The sequence below is a fragment of the Poromitra crassiceps genome, assembly GCF_964638095.1.
Source record: "Poromitra crassiceps genome assembly, chromosome: 19".
Lineage (NCBI taxonomy): Eukaryota > Metazoa > Chordata > Actinopteri > Beryciformes > Melamphaidae > Poromitra > Poromitra crassiceps.
In genome coordinates this window covers 8,252,675-8,275,665 of record NC_139646.1, presented here as the reverse complement: position 1 = coordinate 8,275,665, position 22,991 = coordinate 8,252,675, and the positions used below count along the sequence as shown (strand labels likewise).

Genomic DNA, 22,991 nt, shown 5'->3' with positions numbered 1-22,991 from the left:
CTGAAACACAGCAGACAAAGAAGTTCCAGCATTGAACTGATCCACTCCTACACTGAACCTTCTCCTCCATCTGAAACACAGCAGACAAAGAAGTTCCAGCATTGAACTGATCCACTCCTACACTGAACCTTCTCCTCCATCTGAAACACAGCAGACAAACCAGTCTCAGCGTTGAACTGAACCACGCCTAAAATGAACCTTCTCCTCCATCTGAAAAACTGCAGACAAACCAGTTTCAACATTGAAGTGAACCACCCATAAACAGAACCAACTCTTTTAAAAGACCTCTGAACTGTCAAGGGGGGGGCAGTTACCTTTTTTTGTTTATGCCTGGCCCGTTTTGCTGCCTTGGAGCTGGAGGCCGGCTTATTATCTGCACTGTTGATGAACTGGAGCAGATCCTCCACCCGCCTGTGGTCCTCCACCCCTCCTCCATCTCTCTCCAGCACCGGCGGCTGCTCCTCACGCTTGGGCTGCTCCTCCTTCCGTTTGGTCAGACGCAGGCGCAGCTTCTCCCGCATCTCTGCATAGTTACGACTGGTAGGAGCAGCTGGGGGCTGGGATTAAAATGGAGGATGGAAGCAATAATGCAATTTTTTTAAGGAATTTTGAATGTTGTGTGTTGTCAGTAACTGCCTTTTTCTTATTTATTTTTTTACAAAACATTTTAATTTGAAACTGAACTCAAAATTACTTCAGGCTGAATTGAAATTCAACAAAGCTGAAAGACATTCAAAAAGAGAAAGATACATTTCACAACAGAAGTCTCTGAAAACAGCAAATTCTAGGGCTGGGTCTCATTCAAAATGTTTCGATACAGATACCAATACGATACCTTGACTTCGATACCGGATCCCGAATGATACTTCTTCTATACCAATTTTAGATAAATCCATTTTAACAAAAATAAAACTACATTACACATTGGAATTACGATACAAATCTTTAGTTTTATTTTTGAAAGCAGTTTTACAGCATCAAAATATAAAACCTACTGTATTTAACACAACTTGAAGTTGTCTAAACTTATTGCCACCCCTACAAAAATATTGGAGTACAAAGAAAAGAAATGTAAAACAAATAAATCAGTGCAAATAGTTTTCAGTGCAAAAGGGGAGTTGCAAGTCAGTGTTTAATGCTCACTGCTGCATACTAGGCTTGACTCAGTTCTTCAGGGAACAGACAGCCTGCTGCTCCTGGCTGCTGTGTGAACAGACAGCCTGCTCCTGGCTGCTGTGTGAACAGACAGCCTGCTGCTCCTGGCTGCTGTGTGAACAGACAGCCTACTCCTGGCTGCTGTGTGAACAGACAGCCTACTCCTGGCTGCTGTGTGAACAGACAGCCTGCTGCTCCTGGCTGCTGTGTGAACAGACAGCCTGCTGCTCCTGGCTGCTGTGTGAACACACAGCCTACTCCTGGCTGATGTGTGAATGGATTGACCCCCTCTGTCATTGTAGCGTTATTATGGAACCCACCGCGTGTCACCGCATGACATGTCATTGTACCCTCAGCAGGCTGGAGAGAGAGAGAGCGAGAGCCAGTTTATCACCGCACCTACGGTATTACTAGAGTAGCCTAACATTAACTACAACTATGTAAACAACCATGTACGAGTTGCTCAACATTAAGTTTGGTTACCTGCTGTATCGATCGCCGTGCTCAGATGTGGAAGGGGCTTTAAGACGCTGATGGCCCGGCTCGATCTTCTTGCATTCGGTGCAACTTTCTGCTTGTAAATTGATCCCATGCTCGGTCAAATGTTTCATTATATTCGTCGTGTTGACAGTCTTGGCACCAATCTTCTTCTTGTCACATATATTGCATGGCGCGGTATTGGCATCGAGCTTTAGATAGTCATAGAGCCACACTTTTGGTTTGTTCGGTATTGTTTCCGCAGACCGCACGCTGCGTCTCAATGGTCTCAATACAACAACACACGCTCCGGCTAAAGTGGGGGTAACTTTTCCTGCATGCCTCTACATGACAGCCAATCACCAGGCGTATTAGAGCGTGGTGCAAGCATAGTGCACGCTTATAGGCTCAATGACGCTGTTCTCTCAATGACGCATTTTTGTTTTGGTATCGAAAATTGGTATCGATTGACAAGGCATGTTTCGATACCCCTTAGTATCGACGCTTTTGTTTTCGGTGCCAAGAAAGTATCGTAGTTCGATACCCAGCCCTAGCAAATGCAAGCTCAAATAACTCTTAGAACTGAATTACATTCTACAAAGAAGACCGCATTCGGTTTGGATCAAGAGAAAATATTCAACCTACATAGGGTTTGGATCAATCACCCCGATCAAATCAACACACGTCTGGTGAGTAAACAGCTACATTTCCATGTGTTGTTACATGTGCTGTTACATGTGTGTCTTACCCCGCCATGGCCAAAGAACTCGCAGTAGCAGCAGTCACAGTACTTTCCTTCCTTCTGGTTGGTGGAGGTGGAGGTGGAGGAGCTGTGCTCAGAACAGCTGTCCTCGTCCTGGCTCTCCTCACCATCGTAGGCCTGGTGCTCATATGCCCCATTCCCCTCACAGCGATGGCCTTCACAGTCAGGATCACTGAAAAGGTTGAAACATAAAATGAGCTAGCAGCAAAACCAGCCTCATATCCACGAGTCCAGTGATTCACTGATTGGAGTCAAATTTGCAGCAGGATTAGTGTCTAAGATAGGGATGCATTGAATCTTGCATCAGGCAAAAGTTGGGAGTGACTTGCAATTAAATTGAAGATGGTTTCTCTCTATTGGAAAAACCCAATATGACAGGCATATCCTAATCATGTAATTTACACTGTGGTTGTTTCTCTCTGAGTCCATGTGCTTCTCTCTGCAAGAATTGTCAGCTTAGTGAAAGTTTGCATCATATGCCCCTCCCTCAAAGAATGAAACCACATTGAATTATTGGCTGCTTAAAATGTATCTGCATTGCATCATTGAGGCCATTTACACCTGGCATTAACATGCGTTTTCTGCCATCAGATTGCAATCCGATTGTATTTTATCACTTGAAAGTACAGGTGTAAACACCCCCAAAACGCATTGAAGAAGGATTGCAATCTGATCGGCCAAACCACCTCCGGAGGTGGTCAGAGACGCATTATGACAACATTTAACACAAGTGTAAATGCAATGCGTCCTCTCAAAACGCATTCAGCAACTACCATACGGAAATACACCGCACCGGTGTGTGCCCTCATCTCGCCGCTGTGTCAAATGCGCACACACACAGGCAGCCTAGGCTGCCACCATGCCTAGCTGTCACCATGGACCGGCTAAAAATTCTCTTTCTCCCCCCGCCCCCCGCTCCGCTTTTGCACAACACTCTCTTTCTGCTAGGTAGCGTTGCTTCAAAGTTTTGCTGCGGAGGTTTTGCCACGGCTTATCGAACCCTTTCTCCCTCATTTTCCTTTCATTTTCCGCTCCTTTTCCAAAGGAGAAGTGTTGATATAAAAGAGAAATTATGCTCTCAATTGTATAACATTGTAATTTAGGATGTTACCTGAACGCAACACAGGTGGTTACAGCCAATGACATGCACGGAAAACGTATGTATGTGTGTGTGTCTCGGACCCAGTGTCTCCCAGCTCCATGGGAGAAGAACCTACAGAGAAAACTGCTATATCGACACGTCTGAAAAACTACCTCATGAGAGCGCAAAAGCTTTTTGCAATATTTGGGAGGTTTTTCGAAATTTACGTGTTTGCATTACCCGATTTTTATTGCGATATTTAGTAATGGAAACACGGCTTACAGACAGGCCAAGGACAAGAACAAGAAAAGTGGCAGGGGCAGATAGCAACGTGTCCTTTTTATAAAGAAATAGATGCAGTGCTGCGTGATCGGCCATCGTTTTGTCCAGGTGAAGGGGACGTTCACTGTGCATTTGAGCTTAACAATAACCTCTATTTCCCTGTGCATGTATGCAAACATGCATGCACACGTTCAGGGGGCGCGCGCGTGATGACGTTCGAGCTGGAGAGCAATCGGATTGCAATCTGTTCACCCAAAACGCATGTTAGTGCCAGGTGTAAATGGAATCAGGCTGAAGTGATAAAATACAATCGGATTGCAATCTGATGGCAGAAAACGCATGTTAATGCCAGGTGTAAATGGCCTCATTGATTCTCTATTGAGATTTGTATCAATTTGGTCTCAGGAGGTCGTAACACTCCTATAATTTTTTTGATTGAAAAATTGAGGGTGCTTTGCTATCCACAAATATAGACCTACCATATTGATAGGTGGGATGTATGGTAGGAATGTATTGGATGTGGTATGGGGACTGACCTGCAGACGCTGGGTGGGGCACTGACGGGACCCTCTGCTGAGGACGCTGGAGGCTCGGCGGGGGGCAGGCACAGACTCTGGTGGGCCTCCACGAAGCCTGGGGCTGGTGTGACCATCTTTGGGAAGGGCTGCGATCCCATTGTGGGGAGGTGTGCGGTGGGTGCTGGGGGCAAGGCAGGGCCTGAGAGCGGAGGAAGGGAGGCCAGTCCCGTGGAGCTATTTCTAGGGGCGACTTGGGTGGATTGCCTATGGTCCTCTGTACCTAGATTGTGAAATACGTCATCTAGAGGAGGCAAAAGATATGAAAGGATGAGAACTCAAACATAAGTGAAGAAATAAGATATGCAGTTGGCTTCATTCAAGTCTACAGCACAATAACAGAACATCACTACGCTTCTTTTCAACTTCTTTTCTACATTTCATCATAGTCATATAACTCAGCTGACAGCTCAAACACATGTTTTAGTGTGCAGTACCTCTTCGACCATCACCTAAAACTATGAACACAGAAGTCTAATGAAAACCCTGCTGAAGGCTAGCTCAAGAGAAGCTGTTGATGAACAGCAAGCACCAGCATGCCCTCGTCCCACCACGACAGGGTGAGCATTCAAAATGTCAGCTGACTTGCAACAATTAAAAAGCAATAACCTTTTCTTGTGTTGTCAGTTCATTGACCACCACTCCGCAATATTAACTATAATTATGATCAACTTTCTCTCTAGTCTAGAACGCCAATCATGAACAAGGCCCCAGCAGTACCAACCTAGAACCTCCTCCTACCTCCTATATTACCTAAAGAGTTGGGTCTTTTAGATGCTAGATGGATGGGGGGGTTATTACTTGACTGGACAGTGGTGGCAGTGCAGGACACAGAAGCTGTGGAGGCGGAGGTGGCCATCACCACTCGGTTGGCCTCCATGAAGGCATCCTGGAAAATGGGGGCATCCTGGAAATTGTAGAGACACTTTTTCTTGGCGCCGCTCTTATTCTGCTCTTTGGCTTCTGAAGAGGAGGACGACGACGAGGACGACGATGACGAAGACGAGGACGAAGAGGAGGACGAAGGGGGGAGCGGGGTAGGCAGTGAAGGGTGTTCCCCGTGGGGGTGGGGCGGGGGTAGGGGCACATCGGGGAGGGGTGGTCCGAGCATGTCACCTGTTGAAAAGAAACAAATGATGTGACAAGCTGATCAGCAGGAGACTAGCCACAAACTTTTAACAAGTCTTTGACTTGCTGTGATGAGTTTAGCTTCATTTATGGCCATTTCTGCCCTGACAGAGTGAATGGGACGAACTTGCTCCAGCTCTCTCACCTGGCAGGGACTCTGGCAGGAGCACAGACGGGTTCCAGCTCTTCATCACCGCAGCGTCCCACAAGTTCTCAAACTTGAGCGAGAGGCACTGCAGTGAGCTGTTCCAGTCACCAGCTCCACCTGCTCCGCCAAAGCAGTTCTGGTAGACGTGCTCCGGTAACGAGGGGCTGAAGGCCGGCTGCTTGGCCGCCGAGTGGTTTGACGTCGGGGTCGGGGGGAGGGGCTGAGGACAGGAGGAGCAGGGCGAGTTGCGTTAAATAAATCATGTTGTTAAGTTTGAGAAGATGTGGCGCGTTCTATCATTTTTTAGTCGGGAGTCGCAACGGCACATTTGTGTTGATAAATACGATTGTTGGCTGTTTTTGGATTTCATCAGATTTTAATGGAATAAAGACTTGGCTTTCGTTCTGTGTAAAGCTTATTGTGAAATTCAAAGGCTAAATATAGTTTTGAAGCTCATAAAGGTAGGGTGACAAGCAGAATTACTAGCTTAGTTTGTCAACAAGGCTCACCTTCATCATGTTGCCAGGTTCGTGGTTTTCAATATACTTGGAAATTCTCTATATTTTATTATTTTTTTACTCAAAATTGTTTGAGGGGGTCAATGTGACCCTGTGTGTGTGGAAATGACATTAATTCATTTAATTCATTGGAGTCTGCATATCTTACAGCTTTAGGCTGTAAGAGCCCCCTATATTGGAAATAGTGTGACCCTTCTGGTGAAAAATTGTAATTGGACAAAGAATAATAAGGAAAGATCAGTAATGGAACGTGAAGCTAAACAAAATCCCAAATGAGGAAGGAAATGCACCAATAATTTTCCCTGATAGAAACAATCAAAGATTCCATCCAGTCAGGGGAAAAACACTGGACAACCCAGTATCAGGGGCAACTGCTAATTTAGGTAAGTTTATCTTTATGCGAGTAGGTTGGGAATATGAAATGAACTGATTTGAGCCTGCATATCATACAGATTTGTGGTGTAGGTGGTCCCCCAGACTGGATACAGTGTGACCCCTTGTGGTAGAGATTTTATATTACACAAGTGAAAATTGAAAATAAAACTAAGCTCAATAACTCTTCCTGGAACCTATAAAAATCCCCAAACAAACTTACCGTACCTTTGTTTTTTTACCTGGTAGAAACTGTCAAAGATTTTTTTCTTTCTTTTTTTCTTAACCACGTAAGGGGAAAACACTGTACAACACCATATCTGGGCCAATGCTAATTTAAGTGTAGCTTAAAGGGTGTGCTGCGTCAAGGAGGATGCTTACCTTGTGTGCGAGAGGAGGACTAGGAGGGTAGAGTGTGGGGTGCAGTAGGGGCCGGGGGAGGTGAGACAAGTTGTGCAGGGGCAGGTGGCCGTGGATGTGGGGGTAAAGGTGGAGGGCAGGGTGGGCAGGCGGGGTCTTGCTGTCTGTGAAGAACTGGTGTCCAACAGCAGGGGGAGGCGTAGTGTGGAGCCGGCTGGGGGGCAGGCATGTGGCAGGGCCCAGGGTGGAGGAGTTGGGGTCCTGGTTGCACACATGGCACTCGCAGGCATGCTGGACCTGTTCTACCTGGGGTGGCAACACAGACCGCACAACAGGAGGGATGGGATACGCTTTTCTCACAATGTGTACGCAATATTGGGTTTCACGATTTGATACAACCGCCGATGTAATAAATACAAGTTAAAATGACATGACTGTGCACAATTATGTTCATTTACAAGCCACAGATCTTTCTAGCAATGGTATTTGCTAGAATGTAAACAATTTGAAAATATCATTACAAAGTGCAAATAATATTTCGATGGAGAGCTTGTGCAATTGCAATAGCTTGTTTTCCACCACGTGATGACCACACAGCTACTGTGGAGAATGGAGGAAAGCAAGTATGTAAGAGGTTGGATGCCGCTCCACGCTGCAGGTATCACCAGAAGATTGCAAAACATATAGGATATGATCCATACACAATGAAGAGAAGTGGTTTTTACAGCAAGTTGTCTGATTTTTCTAGTGCTTTCTTATGTAGCCTGATGCCCCCCACCATCATCATCACATGGTTTGCAAACAAGCCAATGGTCAATGGTGTCACCCCGGTTGCCATCTTGACATGACGTCACCTGAAAACTATGGGCAAGCTTGAAGCCATGTGACCTGGGATTACTACAGCAGCCCCGTGATACGTACAGTGTTGTGACATAATGAATTCTGACATATTGTCCCATCCCTACAAAACAGTGTCATCTACTTTCATTCTCAAGTGCCTACTCGATGTGGGAAAAGCACCCAACTGCAAAAGAAAAACAAGCATATCATTTAGTTGTTATGTGAAAAAGGAAATGGCATTGTGATGTTTAAAACTAGACTTGAACCAAAGAAAATGTCCTTTGTCTCCAGCGCCAAGACAAGAATCCTGTAGGGAATACCGTGAAGGTTGTCCTTCTCTCATTTAACCATACAGACGTCTCTAAATGCAATAAACCACAATGACTGTGTGTACGTGACAGTTTCATCCAGTTCATCTCCAAGCAAGTGTGGCGGTCAAAGAGCATTCAAAGTGCGGTGGGTAATACCTGTTGGTGGTTGTAAGACGGTGGAGGACTGTTGCTCGTTCCTAAGGGGAGCTCTCCATGCTGCCCTGGAGGCTCCCCGCCGCTCTCTCCATCAGCCTCCTCTTCATCACCCTCTGATGAACTACTGCTGCTGCTAATGCCACGAGGAGACTGGAGGCAGAGAAGTGCAAATAAACAAACTGGACTAAGGAACGGGTTAAGGAATGGCAGAGGAAGAGAGAGATACCATATTTGAGCACAAGCAGGGTTATTTATGATCCATTTCCTGAAATAACTTGGTGATCGTGATCTGCAACGTGATCATCCAGGAAGTTGGCAGGGAAATTCACCGTGACACTGGGGCATTCCTGGAGGTAACAGGCCGCCGTATAAAACTCACCCCTTCCTTTAGTGCCACATTCTCCCCTCCCCCGTTGAGCTCATTGTGGAGGCCGTTGACCGTAGCCGTCACACCACTGTCCTCATAAGCACTCATAGGGTAGATGTCTCCAAACTTGGTCGACAGTGGAGGCACTTCGTCGTCATCGCTAATACTGTATTGAGACAGAACGGAGTGCTGCGGTCAAGGGAAAGTGTGGACACATGCGTTTCTAGGTGCCATCTACAGTTGTGTATTTCAGGTGAGACGATACGGACGAATGTTTCATTACATTATAAAGCTTGACATTGCAGTTATAAAGCGTGACCTCACCAAACCAGGCCATTATTCTAAAACCGTGAGCTAAAAGCTGTTGTGTATTCAAACATTTATGCCCATTGGACAGGACAATGGCTGGCAGGGTTGGGCCATCGTCCCAACGTCGACTACTGAGCCCTCGACATGGCACCATCGTGATGGCACCTCAACGTCCAAATCAGTATTCAAATGCTTCATTTTCCCTCAGGTCATGTATGGGTCATGCAGTGTCGCTTCTTCAGATACACTGCAGCTTCCTGGCTGGGCGGTGCTCGGACCTTTGGGCCAATCGCATGCTTAAACACGGCAAAGTAACCCCACACTACCAGGGTGCGCCGGCCAACAAACAAACGCACCTTCAAACGAAAAACACACAGTTTACTCTGAGTACTGCGGAGCCACGGTGCCGAGAGGTGGTTCTGAAAAATTAAATGTCGATAAAGAAGAAAAATACACATTTCCTATTTTCGACCCAATGTGAGGACATGTTTGTTTCTATGAAGTTGTTCCGTTATGAGTGAAGCTTGCTAGGCTGCTGTGTTTCTGCCAGTGTTCGCCTGCTGCATGTGTGGTATTCAAAGCACACAGACGCAGTACAAGCCCCTCCCCCCCCCCATTTCTTTAACAATTTATCATCCATCGCGATGTTTCTCGCCCCAACTCTTAATGGCTGGTTGACTTACAAGGTGTTGGTATCCCCTTCAGGCAGAATGAGCCGTGGATGCTGCTGAATGGTGATGGGGGAGCTGGAGTTGGAGCCGGACGCTGAACTGCCAGAGGAGAGGCTGGGAGGGTGCACCTCTGCCAGGTAGTCCCGCTGAGCTTCCCCTTGCAGGGGCAGCTTGATGTGGAGGTCCTCCGCAATGGGGGAGTCCATGATGCCACATGTCAGGATGTGGGAGAGACTGCAGTCGTCACATGTGCACCTGTTGAGGAGGAAAGGGTGCAGAGTCATTGGCAGTGATTCGGGAGTTGAAACCATATACAGTACACGTAGAACACAAACAGCTGATTCCTGATTCTTCACAGTCTTTATCTCTGCATTTCCACCGCATAGTATCGCCTCTACTCGCTTTTGTAGTACCCGTTGGTTTTCCACCACAAATAGTAGCCCCTCAATGTCTTTGTCGTAGTCTGTCATTTTGTCAGACAGAATCGTAATAATTCTGTCATTCCTATTCTTACCTATGTTCAAATGACAGCCAGCCTTCAGGTTTTTATTAGCCCGATATTCAGACTGAACTGTCAACTCGTACACTCATTTCCATCTTCTAGTTTTAGACTGCAAAGCACTCTGTTTATGACGGGATCTCCCCAGGGGAATTCCAACCAATCACTAGACCAAGTCCAACGTATATCGGCCTGAATTTTACGTAGTTACTCCAGTCGGGCGAACATGAAAAATAAAATCTCCCGTTTGAATAAAAGCCCTCCTAGCAGTGTGGCATTCAGATTTCAATCTAAGGTTGGTACAAGTTGGTACTTGTAATCCATTTAAAACACCCTCGACAGCAGGCAAACGGCCGCAGCCATTGTCATTTACTCCTCGGGGCAGTCTTGACAAGCGCACTTTGACGACGGCTGGTCCCACCGTGTTTATTGATGCCGATTGGCAAATCGTTAGTCGCACTCGGCGCTCATTGGCTCGGGGGGCTAGCAACCCAGAGAAAAGGCATTTGCATATGACAATGCCAGACCAAGAGCAGCCACACTCAACTCTGTGGAGTGGGTGGATTTGAAGGTCTGGACGTAGGCTCGATTTTTATGTCATTGTTAAAAAAAAATTGTATAGAAAATATTCAGTTAACACGACCACTGGTGCCCACCCCCACAACTGGTCATCATACCCATGCCGCATGAAATTGACGTGCTGTGAAACTGTGTATATAAGGAGATCGCCTCAGATGCTGCCTTTTATAGTGACCCTATTTATCTATCCTTCATACATGTAAAAGTAAAGCCCCTAAATGGAACTGGTAACTGGTTATGAAATACTGATGCCTCTAAATGACCCACATGAGCAAATGAGGCCATCAGTGAGAGGCTGCTATTTCTATAGTTATTCTAAATGCCTGTCAAGGCCGGGCTCAGTAAAGTGGTTCCCAAACTTAGCCCTCGTTCACACAGGATGCTGAGGCAACGCTCAACCTAAGCTCTACCTACGCTGAACCCACAAGTTTCATTTGGGCGTCCTTGTTAAGAGGCGAAGCCGTTCACACCACCCGCGCACGTGCCACGCCGAAGCCACGCTCAAGCGATCGTTCAGGATTCACACCTATTCCAAGCGTGACGCGTGCTGAAGCCGAGCATTGATCTGTCAAGCCAGGCATGAAGTTAATGGGAGTTGTGGGCGGGTTCAAGGCGCCCGAGAGGAAAAGAGAAGGCCTCTTGTGTGAACGGCTCAGCGTGAGCCTGCCTCGAGCTTAAGTTCTGCTTACGTTAGGCGTCCTGTGTGAACAAGGGCTTAGGGTCGCGACCCTAAGTGGGGTTGCCTGGGATTCAAAACGGGTCGCCTGAAATTCCAAAACAAAAAACACACACACAGTTTAATAATACCGAAGATGATTATGGTCACTAAAGTGGTCATCTCTAAGATTTCAGTTTTGTTCTCTTGGGTGACACCTATGGCGGTGGGTGGTAATTGCAGGTGAGATCCAAACAGGCAAAGGCTTCATCCAAATGGACATAGCCTCAATCAACATTGTGAGTGAATTTTTTTTTCATGAAAATCTTTTAGATTATAACTTTAAATCAGGATTCTGAGAATAAAGTCAGAATTCTGAGATTAAAGGCAGAATTCGAAGTTGCTGTCAGAATTTTGAGAAAAACATCTGAATTTTTTTGATTAAAGTCAGAATTCTCAGATTGGAGTCAGAATTCTGCAGGGAAAAAGAAGCATTATGTGACATCACTGACGATGTCACTGATGATTGATATTGATAGTCTACCGGAATTTGAAATGTCTCGGGTCCCCAGATTTTTGTGACGTCAAAATAGGGTCACAAGCCAAAAAAGTTTGGGAACCCCTGCTTGGCTTGCTCATGTTAAGGCCGCGGCTCAGTAAAGCCCTACCCGGCTTGCTCATGTTAAGGCCGCGGCTCAGTAAAGCCCTACCCGGCTGGCTCATGTTAAGGCCGCGGCTCAGTAAAGCCCTACCCGGCTTGCTCATGTTAAGGCCGCGGCTCAGTAAAGCCCTACCCGGCCTGCTCACGTTAAGGCCGCGGCTCAAGAAAAAGCCCTACCCGGCCTGCCGCGGCTCGGCCCGCTGGTGCCAGTGGGAAGAGGTGTGGAGTTCAGACCGTCTGTTGAGGCTGAGCAAGGAGACCGAGTTTATTTCATAAGAGGCTGAATGCAGCAAGACCAAATACTGCTGCAAATAACAAGAGAGTTTAGGAAATCCTAAAGTTACACACGAGAGGGTAAGAAGCTAACCTAGCAGCTACCATTGTGCGCAACACAAGATGATTCTCTCTGACCAATCAGTAGTCTGCAGTGTTTTGACATCACCTTTTAGGAAGACATCAGCCCCAATCAGCCAGATACTAAGAAAGTATCACCTCAGCACGCTACTTGCCCAGTGGAAAATCAAAAAAGGCGACGGGAGATGAGCCGATACGGGTGGGCAAAATGTGGCATAATTGAGAGCCTGGGGCACACACTGTTTAGATTGGGGTTGGGCTCAATTCCCTACAACTCAAATTGAGAATAAATTCTCTCTCATTAACCAATAAATAGTTACAGTTACAACATTGCTTCTGAATAAATTGCATACAAAGTGAATTCACCCCAGACCAGATTTTGACGTAATGGCGTAACTTGAAAACTCACCTTCTTCGATAATTGCAGTTTGGGCAATCTGGAATACTCAGACGAGAGGAAAGCATTCTCATAGTGTCTGTGAAGTTATTATCTCCAGTGATGGACTTCTTACTGTTGGGTATCTACAAAAAACCATCAGAGAAATAAAACCACTTGCTCAGAAGCAGAGAAATTCTAAATTAATACTTTGGTATTCTCCATAAAGATTTTCAATGCTGACTTCAAATGCTCGTATACCTGTTCTTCTATAAATCTTCTCTGCTTAAAGAACTCCCAATCCTCCTTCAGCATTCGCTGCTTAGTCTTCAATGTCTGGAGATGGGCAGATATGAAAAGCAAATAAACTTCCATGAATCTAAGACACAAAATATGATTATTCTGAAACTTAAAGATATATTTTCTTAAATCTCTTACATTTTTACTAATCAAAGACTTGTGTGGTTCTGTTCTTTGGTTGGTGAGACTCTGACCCTCCACCTTAAAAAGCAGCTGCAAAAAGAGTCGCATGCATAAATCAACAATTATTTCTGAACCAAATGCCATCTTAATGTAAAAATCAATTTGACTTTCTATATCACGTGTGTGCAGTTTGTGTTAACTTTTATATATTGTCAGAAGGGGAGTCTTGTATACCTGTTCATCCACATAGTCGTCGATCCTCTTCTCACACTCCTGCCACTCAGCAGCCACTGCAGCCATTTCCTGCTGCAGCTGCTGGTAGCTTTCTAACAAGGTCCTGTACATATCCTCACTGTATGAATCATGGGAGACTGTGCCATGTCTGAACAAAGAGGAAGGTTCATGATTTAGGAGGTTATGATTCATTTTATTCCGCAGTGGGTTTGAGCAAGTCATGCAAGTGAATTACGGTCTAGTTTTGGTGTAAAATAGCAGAGAAATGATCAAAGCTGAGTGAACAACTCATAATGCATAATTTCATTTATTAAACAACAGTGGTAAAACAATGTCTTACTTCAGCTGTGCAACCAGTGCAGGTAAACTGCTGTGCAAGATGGCTTCAGAGAACACCAGATTCTCAAAAAGGTGCTTGTTGTGCAGCTCCCACGTCACCTGGAATTTCTGGAGGTGCTCATTCTCCTGAGAAAAACAAACGGTTTGGTGTCAAAACCTCAGACTGAGTGTGACTGAGTTTACAGTTTCCATTCCAATGTGACTTTCTTTTTTACTTTGCTGCCACCTGCAGGACAGTTACAACAGCATCTCTGTGTACAGGGTTCCCACACATTTTCATGGAACGTTTTTCAAAACTTTTCCATGACATTTCAAGGATCCATAATAGGAGTTCCATGTAATGTGAGGGGTAGACCCTGAATCAATACCAGAAAATGATTACTACACTGGACAAATAGGATACATACAGCTCTTTATATTGGATTTTAGTTAGTAGAGGCACTGCATCACAATACCTGGAAGCTATTGAAATAAAACTGGAATTTTCCATACAAGAGGCACTAAAATCGACACATATTAGAGCGACATTAACAACATCAACAGCTAGAGAAAATACATTTCCTGTGATGTTGCATGGCGTGGAAGGTTATCCACGGGAGGATTACTGTAACATTTTCATTACACACAACAAAATTCCATGACTTTTCCAAAACGTTCAAGGATTTAACAAATTCCATTACTTTTCCAGACCTGGGAAAACAAGATTCATGAAATTCCATGACTTTTCCAGGTATCCCAACCCCGTGTGTACAAGAAGGGCCAACTAACCAGGGTGAGTAGGAAGCTGCTGATGGTGCGTGCAGCTTGGCAGAGGGAGCTGTACTCTTCCAGCAGCAGAGAGATGAACTGGTGAGCCTGAGGCGGGCCCTGGGTCCCCACTGGCCCCGTAGCCTTGGAGCCAGCAGACAGGTGCTTCAGCAGCCGCACCTTCATTTCCAAGACATATTCACGGGCCTGCTGCTCCAGCCGCTGGTACAGCTGGTAGGGGTCCTTTGCACAGAGTCTGCGGGAGGGGTGGACAAAATATAAATATATATATATATACAGTACATGTATCGACTGTTAATGTAAACTAAGCATGAACTGCATCTTTTCGCAAAGGTAAAGCCAAAGTTAGCTGAAAAATTAAAAGTGCAACAAGTATGAATTTTACTCTCCAATAGCATAAAATGAGCACAATAGATGTGCAGCGTTTGATATGGTTGTTGATCGATACTCTTCACCAGCTGCTGAGATTTCTGGCTTTCAATACTCACTTTTCAGGCTAACAAAGCCTCCACACACAATCTGTTAGATGATGTCACCGATGATGATGATGATGATGATAGATGTCACCGCTGATGATGTCAACAAGGATGATGTCACCAATGATGTCAACAGTGATGATGCCACAGTGACGATGTCATCATTGATGATGATGTCATTGACAATGTCACTGATGATGTCACACTTGACATACTCTTGCCTGCAAGTTTGCCTGTTATTACCAGTTTATCAAATATCAAGTGTGTCAAGCCCGTTAGGTGTCTGGCTGCGCGTCGATCCACTAGTCTTCCACTGAACACAATCCCACTTTTGCCCCACTTCTGGAAACGTTACCATGCCATTGCAAACCATGCATTGCAAGACTGCAAGGAATTCCCATTTCTTGTCTTCAAAGTTGGCTCCACATCAGAACCCCATATCCAGCAAGTAACTATAGGGCATTTGGGAATTTACTCCTGGAAGCTAACTTTTCCATCAGCACTGCTCACTGAGGGTTGGGCCACGCTTTCTATCCATCTAGCTTTAATTAAAACAAGGAACTGTTGTCCTCTCAATTAGGGATGGGCATTTCTAGCAAGAACACTAGTCGAAAGTCGCTGGGCCAACGTCGACTTTTAGTCGAAATTCGCCCACCCCAAAAAATATATACTGTATTTTATTTTTATTTTTTCTTTGCGAGTCGAATTTTACATGGTCTCCCCTGATTCTAAGTATAGTTGAATCGTTTGGTTTGACCAAGTAAAACAATTTGTATAAACATTTTATGCAAGGTCTATGTAAAAATGAATGGCAGATGAAATTCCATGGAAATTCCATGGACAGGGAGACTGCGGCACTCTTATTGTCAATAGGCAGCCAGACCTACGTTAGCCGTTAGCAACATTAGCATTGCGCCGGGATGGCTCGGGGAACAGTAGACAGAATATCAGCTTTTCTTCATGCAGTAACAAGCCTTGAAACATTATCTTAGACATAAACCATTTCTACTACATTTCAAGCGTTTCTAGAGCTAGTGGGTGCTGCACTGCTGTCAGCTGAGCAGGCTAGACCCGTTCTGCTCCAGTGGGCACTGCGCAGCTCTGGTGCGCAGCTCCCACGGCAACGTCACATTGACAAACGGAGTCATTCTTAAAGAGACAGGCGTGGGTAAAAATAAAAAAATTATAAACATTAATAAAAAACGATTTTCGACTTTCAATAATAAAAGTCGATCTTGATAATAAAAAGGATTATTCGAATATTCTAAATTTGTTGCCCATCCCTACTCTCCATGACATCATCTGGTGCACAATCTTGTACTCAAAACTAGCTTTTAAACTACACACAGTTGAGGAAGAGTGTTTATACTTCGAGGAAATGAGATGTATAAAATACATCATCTTTGTTTTTTGTCAAGTTCCCCTAAAGAAAGTCGCCCGCCCACAATGGCTGAAACTGGTGCCCAAGTCTTCCCCCGTTTCCTTCAATGGTGTCATACGAATGAAGTGATCACTCAAAGAAATGACGGGGAGGGAGCGAGGGATGGAGGAAGGATAGGAGAAACTGAATCAAATAGTCCAGTGCAAAGAAAAAAGTAAAACAGGAATACATAAGGTGAATGTGAGTTTAAAAGGAAGAGGAGAGTAAGAGAGACAAGGCAGGAAGAGGAGATTTAAGCCAGGATTGTGGTTCTACCTGTCCACTAGCTCCTTCATGCCCTCCTTGTCTCTGTCCAGAGGCTGGTCCTGGTCGTCTGCCAGTGGAGTTCCTGTCTGGCGGTAGATGCAGCGCACCAGGTAGCGGACCTCCGACCAGTGGTTCTGCAGCTGCTGAGACTCCCTCTCTGACTCGGCAGAGATCTCCCTGTCATGAAGAGCATAAAGGCACAAATGTCACATCAACATTCAAAGTAGGGCGGGATGTCAACAGTTAACCACTAATCGGTTAACCACTGAGGATAGTTTTGACTCGTTACGCTTGTCGGTCTATAGGTTCATTTGCATGCAGTGTGTCAGCAAAGCATCTCATCCAACTCCCAGTCAGTCAGCCCCTCCCCGCTGCTGTGTAAGATTGGATGCTCGCACTGTCAGTCAGTCAGCCCCTCCCCGCTGCTGTGTAAGATTGGATGCTCGCACTGTCAGTCAGTCAGCCCCTCCCCGCTGCTGTGTAAGATTGGATGCTCGCACTGTCAGTCAGTCAGCCCCTCCCCGCTGCTGTGTAAGATTGGATGCTCGCACTGTCAGTCAGTCAGTCAGCCCCTCCCCGCTGCTGTGTAAGATTGGATGCTCGCACTGTCAGTCAGTCAGCCCCTCCCCACTGCTGTGTAAGATTGGATGCTCGCACTGTCAGTCAGTCAGTCAGCCCCTCCCCGCTGCTGTGTAAGATTGGATGCTCGCACTGTCAGTCAGTCAGCCCCTCCCCGCTGCTGTGTAAGATTGGATGCTCACACTGTCAGTCAGTCAGTCACTCCCTCCCCGCTGCGGTGTAAGATTGGATGCTCACACTGTCAGTCAGTCCCTCCCTGCTGCTGTGTAAGATTGGATGCTCGCACTGTCATTCCTGTCAGCATCCAACTCGAGATACACCCTTTCTTAGTGACTTTTCAGACCCCCTGGCGACTTTGTTTCTCAAAGACTAGTGAAAGATCTGGAGACTTTTTCTGGCCGTGGGTTTAGCAATGTTAATGTGTTGAATCCGCATTAATCAAAGCACACCCCTGTTTTCACTAGCTAAGCCGATGACAATAGCTAGTTAGCATGCCATCTATGCTAGGGAACTTTTAGCTGTGGTAAAAGCACATTAACAGAGATCACTGTTACAACAGAAGAAAGAAGAAACCGGATGGACAAGGTCAAACCCCGTCTTTATTAGACACACACACACACACGCACGCTATATGGTGCTGTGGAATTCTCCACCATCCTGGCTCCTCCTTCCTCCAAGGGGCGGGGCCAGAGGCGTTGGGCAGTTTTCCTCACAGCACCCAGGGACCCACTTCTTAGGCACCGCTGGTCAGGCGATGTCTTCTTGCATGTTTTTCAGTGGGGGATCATTGGATGTTATATGGAGGGAACTCCAGGTGAGTACGGGGAGAACATGTCAACTCCAGACAGAAAGGCCCTTTTCACAGGATAACCCACCTGATCAGTGGGCACTAGGCATTGAAGGCATGAAGAGACATATGATACCCCCAGTGCCAACAGCGACCCAGGTTGGGAATAGAACCCAGGACCTTCTTGCTGTGAAGTGACAGCGCTACCACTGCACCACCATGCCCCCGGGCTGGCGAACAGATCACACCCAGGCTTAGCTAAGGGTCACTCGTATCTACAGCTACATGTGTATGAGGCGGCATTGTGTTCCCAACTATAATGTCTAACCAGAGGGGTCTGATGTTTGAAGAGCGCACTCCCATTGCTCCTCTGACAGCAGCAAGGGAGCGCTTGTAATTGTCACCGGCGCACGCCAAAACTGGCACGGGCTGGGGCTGACCTTTTTCTTCAGAACAGAACGCGGTTAGTTACAGGTAATGGGTCTCGGTTAATCCAAAGCAAAAATTCAAAGGATAATTTTGTGAAAATGTACTTGTGAGTACATTTAATACAGGGGCCTAAGTAGTGTTGGGAGATCTTGACCACAGTCAGATCGTCCTATCCTCACCCTTTTTAGACATCGGCTAGAGAAAATCAATCGTCATTCAGCCATTCAATTGGCGAGATACGATACGATCACCAATCAGGACAACGCTCGGCCTAAGAAAGAAAGTAATGGCGTATTACTGAGATTCAGTGTGCACGGCTCTGAGCTTACCGTCGCTCGTTGCAGGCCTCACAGCTGCACACGGTATCAGCAGGCATCGGTGTGGTGAGGTCAGGGGCAGGGAGCATGGGTAGTGTAGGCGCTGCAGTGGTCAATCTGTCCCCGGTGGCTGGTTCCTGCCCCAGGCTCCCATTGCCCACAGGCATGTGCAGCAAGAAGTCCTGGCTCTGTGGAAAATGTTTCATTTTGTTGAAATACTGAACAATTTTGACATTTCTTCAAGATATAATTGAGTAGTGTTTCTAAGACAGAACCTTTGACAGTTTTGTTGTTTCTAGAAATATTGATGCTACAGTGACATGGTCTCTTTACAAGTCAATGTGTAACCAACACCTGAAACCACCACAATTTAAAGGAATTACAAATATCATGCTTTGTCTATGCAAAATATCCAATAAACTCCAGAAAATTGATATACCGTAAGTGATATAAGGGCAATCCAGGAGGTAGAATAATAAACACAGTTTATCATAATCGTAATTTATCATGATAATTTGTTGTAATTGGTTGTAATATTCTCCAGTTGTACTGTAGCGATGAGCTTAGAAGTGTGCTGTGTAGCAAAATGACCTATTTCTGCTTATTTATTTTGCTTAGATCAGGAGTTTTCAAAGTGTGACACTGCGGGCCTCCCCTCGGCTCTTGGACATCAAATACATGAAAAGGTCTGTCTGAAGGCATTTATTGGTTTGTCACTCTGGGAGTCACACATATTTGGACTATTCTGTGATCTCTTTTTGATAACTAATGAAATAACGAATGGATCCCCCCCCTCTCCCACTTCCATTCACTGAGCCTCCCCTGAAACTGTTTGGAGCTCCCCTGGGGAGGCCCGCCTCCCACTTTGAAAACCTCTGGGTTAGATGGTTATAAAAGAACTGCGATATGTCTGACAAAATTGCATTGTATGTGGCAAACTGTGAAGCCTGGGAAAAACAGTCATGTACTTTGTGTGATGCCTACATTTGTTGAGGAATATGTTTCAGTGTAGGGTAGTGTTACGTTCCCAAGTTTGACCAGGGGGGGAAAGGATGTAACATATGAAACACAACAAACCGGGGGACAAAGGAGACGGATCATTTACAATAATTAGGTTTTATTACTAAAATAAGGTTAAATAAAAAAGGTACAAATCGAATCAACACAGGACTGCTTCCTGAAACAGAGGAAGAGTGGTTAATAACACAAAAGCTACGGTCAACTGACCACACTCTCAAAGAGAGTCACCAGGCGCCCCACTCTCAATCTGAGAGTCACACTCTCTAGAAGAGTTGAGAAAGCTTTCTTTGACCGACACCGATCCACAAGTGCTAAGCACCACGCACACAGCACACCATGCTGTGTGCAACACAGCTTTGGGAAACCCCAACACACGGCACCAAGCTGTAAGGAATTTGGTATACACCAACACACAGCACCAAGCTGTCACGATGGCCCACTGGGGCTGACTGTCTGTCTGTCTCTCCATGCTTTTAAGCTGCAGCCTCTGATTGGCAGAGTGAGTACACCTGTGCTCTCCTGCACAGGTGCCACAGCACAGGGGGGAGGGGCCTGGAGAGGAACAATCAAGCACAGACACTCCCACCGTAACAGGTAGTCACTAGTCATGATGGGCCCCAGTGCTAGTTACGAAGTACCCCCTCGCAAGCGCACATTAGGCATAGGGTAGGCTTAGGCTATATATATATATATTATACCAACATGTGTTGGATTTTACAGTTTAATGAGTTACTTGGGGAAAATAGAGAGGTAATATAGCAAGCTATCAGAACCATGGACAGTGCTCTGACACCTGGTATCAGACAGACCAAGTATTGAAGCAGCACCTAAGACCCAACAACCTGTCTCTTTCACTGTGGTTCTGAAATGACCACTGACTTTAACATGTTTAATATTGATGAATGTTGAACCAACACAACGTGTCTTACTAAGGTGTTGGGTCACCACCACGTGCGCCAGAACAGCTTCAATGTACAGCGCACATTTGCTCAACTTTGCATCACTGATGACATCAATGTCACTGATGATGTCACAATGCCTATGACATCACTGATGATGTCACAATGCCTATGATATCATCAGTGCCTATGACATCATCAGTGATGTCATAAGATGATTTTGGTCAATAATGATGTCACTGATGATGTCATAAAGATTGTGACATCATCAGTGGGACAAAACTTGAAACAAAGATATTGCCCACTTGCTCACTTTTACATAAACTAGGGATCTCGCGGCCTATGCGTGCTCGATTCCTAGGCTCGCCCGCTGTGCGGCCTCGCCCGTCCTGCAGCTCGCCGAGCTGGCCCTGAAAATGTGCATCCCTACTACCTATGAGAGAGGAGACAGCGTCTGGTGTGAGCAGAAAACTGAGGAAGTATGACCCGGATTATTTATCGTTTGAATTTACATCGTTTGGTCCCGAGGACGCTCCCCTGCAAAGAGGTGCTAGCAAATGGCAGTATCCCCCACCTCTCCAGAAAGGCTATCCACCTTATTTTTGGCGGCCATTTTCCCTTACGTTAAGTATGGGTTCTATTTCCGGTGTAACCAATTTAGATAACCCCCCAGCCCCTGACAAAAAAAACGTCTATGAGGATTTTACCCTTTTACAGCAGAGCCATTCTGCTCTACAGCCGTGTCGTTCGGGTGCTGGGATAACGTAATGCATTGTGGGTAGTCGGCTACTAACTGGCTAATGTTAGCGGCTAGCTAGCTATGTTACATGGCAGTAAAACGCCACCAAATTGATTTAACTTTTAACCATTTCGAGTAACACACATTTCGAGTTTCCATACGGACCTCCAGCGTTGGTTAGTTGTTTATAACGTGACTATATTTATAACTTTTATAACGGACTCCAGCTTCCGGTTTATAATTCGGGTCTGCAGCCAGAGTATAACAAAGGAAATGGCAAGCGGCAACAATGAGTCACGTTAAACCGGACCTTGTACCCACGCTTCTTTTTTACAGTGGGGCATTCAAAAATAAGGTGGATAAAAGCCATCATGCCCTTCAGCTCAACATACCTGTGTGAGTGCGGGTTTTCCGCATTGACCATGATTAACAGCAGGTACTGGTCAAGACTGCAGGTAGAGGATGATCTGCGTTTATTCTAGGGATGGCACGATACCACTTTTTCAAGTCTGATACCGATCCGATACAAGCAACCTTGAGTATCTGCCGATACCGATACAATCCAATCCGATCTTTTTCCCTCGCTTATAGAACTAAGCGGTTAACAATAAATGTATCTGGGTGCACTTTGCTTAAGCCAGCCATCTAAACATGATGTTCAAACTGTGGAACACATATTTTCCTCTCTAAAATAAGAAGGCTATATAGCCCAGATCTCTCACACACTCACACACACACACACACACACACACACACACACACATTCTTCTTACAACTCCCTGGTCTCCCCTATACTTTCGTATTGTGTGAAACAGGGGGGAGGGGAATTTACACATGCCAGTGTTTCCCCTACCATTCTACAGGCCTGGCGGGCCTGCCAGGCCAACGGTGCCCCCGCCAGGCCAGAAAAGAAATTGCAAAAGAAAAAACTTTTTTTTTTCTGTCACACTGAACACAGATGTGTAAAGCCCTTCTCAGACAGAGACTGTCACACTGAACACATGTGAACACATGTGTAAAGCCCTTCTCAGACAGAGACTGTCACACTGAACACAGATGTGTAAAGTCCTTCTCAGACAGAGACTGTCACACTGAACACAGATGTGTAAAGTCCTTCTCAGACAGAGACTGTCACACTGAACACAGATGTGTAAAGTCCCTCTCCGACAGAGACTGTCACACTGAACACATGTGTAAAGCCCTTCTCAGACAGAGACTGTCACACTGAACACAGATGTGTAAAGTCCTTCTCAGACAGAGACTGTCACACTGAACACAGCTGTGTAAAGTCCTTCTCAGACAGAGACTGTGTCACACTGAACACATGTGTAAAGCCCTTCTCAGACAGAGACTGTCACACTGAACACAGATGTGTAAAGCCCTTCTCAGACAGAGACTGTCACACTGAACACATGTGTAAAGCCCTTCTCAGACAGAGACTGTCACACTGAACACATGTGTAAAGCCCTTCTCAGACAGAGACTGTCACACTGAACACAGCTGTGTAAAGCCCTTCTCAGACAGAGACTGTCACACTGAACACAGCTGTGTAAAGCCCTTCTTGGACAGAGACTGTCACACTGAACACATGTGTAAAGTCCTTCTCAGACAGACTGTCACACTGAACACAGCTGTGTAAAGCCCTTCTCAGACAGAG

The 22,991-nt window shown here is 45.8% G+C and overlaps 1 protein-coding gene across 5 annotated transcripts in view; it reads right to left on the bottom strand.

The window, feature by feature from the left end:
• The window catches only part of fam193a (family with sequence similarity 193 member A), a 35,535-nt gene that overhangs the window by 6,780 nt on the left and 5,764 nt on the right, over positions 1–22,991 (bottom strand). For 3 of the 5 annotated variants that reach the window (XM_083655965.1, XM_083655967.1, XM_083655968.1), the window contains 17 exons: positions 18,689–18,864; positions 16,574–16,741; positions 14,402–14,636; positions 13,635–13,759; positions 13,295–13,442; positions 13,076–13,150; positions 12,899–12,973; positions 12,671–12,783; positions 9,526–9,768; positions 8,546–8,699; positions 8,167–8,316; positions 6,881–7,165; positions 5,607–5,829; positions 5,087–5,449; positions 4,295–4,577; positions 2,381–2,567; positions 315–557 (listed from right to left, as the gene is read on the bottom strand). In XM_083655965.1, coding sequence (XP_083512091.1) covers positions 315–557; positions 2,381–2,567; positions 4,295–4,577; positions 5,087–5,449; positions 5,607–5,829; positions 6,881–7,165; positions 8,167–8,316; positions 8,546–8,699; positions 9,526–9,768; positions 12,671–12,783; positions 12,899–12,973; positions 13,076–13,150; positions 13,295–13,442; positions 13,635–13,759; positions 14,402–14,636; positions 16,574–16,741; positions 18,689–18,864 — 3,246 coding nt within the window. The remainder of the gene's footprint in view (positions 1–314; positions 558–2,380; positions 2,568–4,294; positions 4,578–5,086; positions 5,450–5,606; positions 5,830–6,880; positions 7,166–8,166; positions 8,317–8,545; positions 8,700–9,525; positions 9,769–12,670; positions 12,784–12,898; positions 12,974–13,075; positions 13,151–13,294; positions 13,443–13,634; positions 13,760–14,401; positions 14,637–16,573; positions 16,742–18,688; positions 18,865–22,991) is intronic. The other 2 variants (XM_083655966.1, XM_083655969.1) reach the window with 1 other exon arrangement.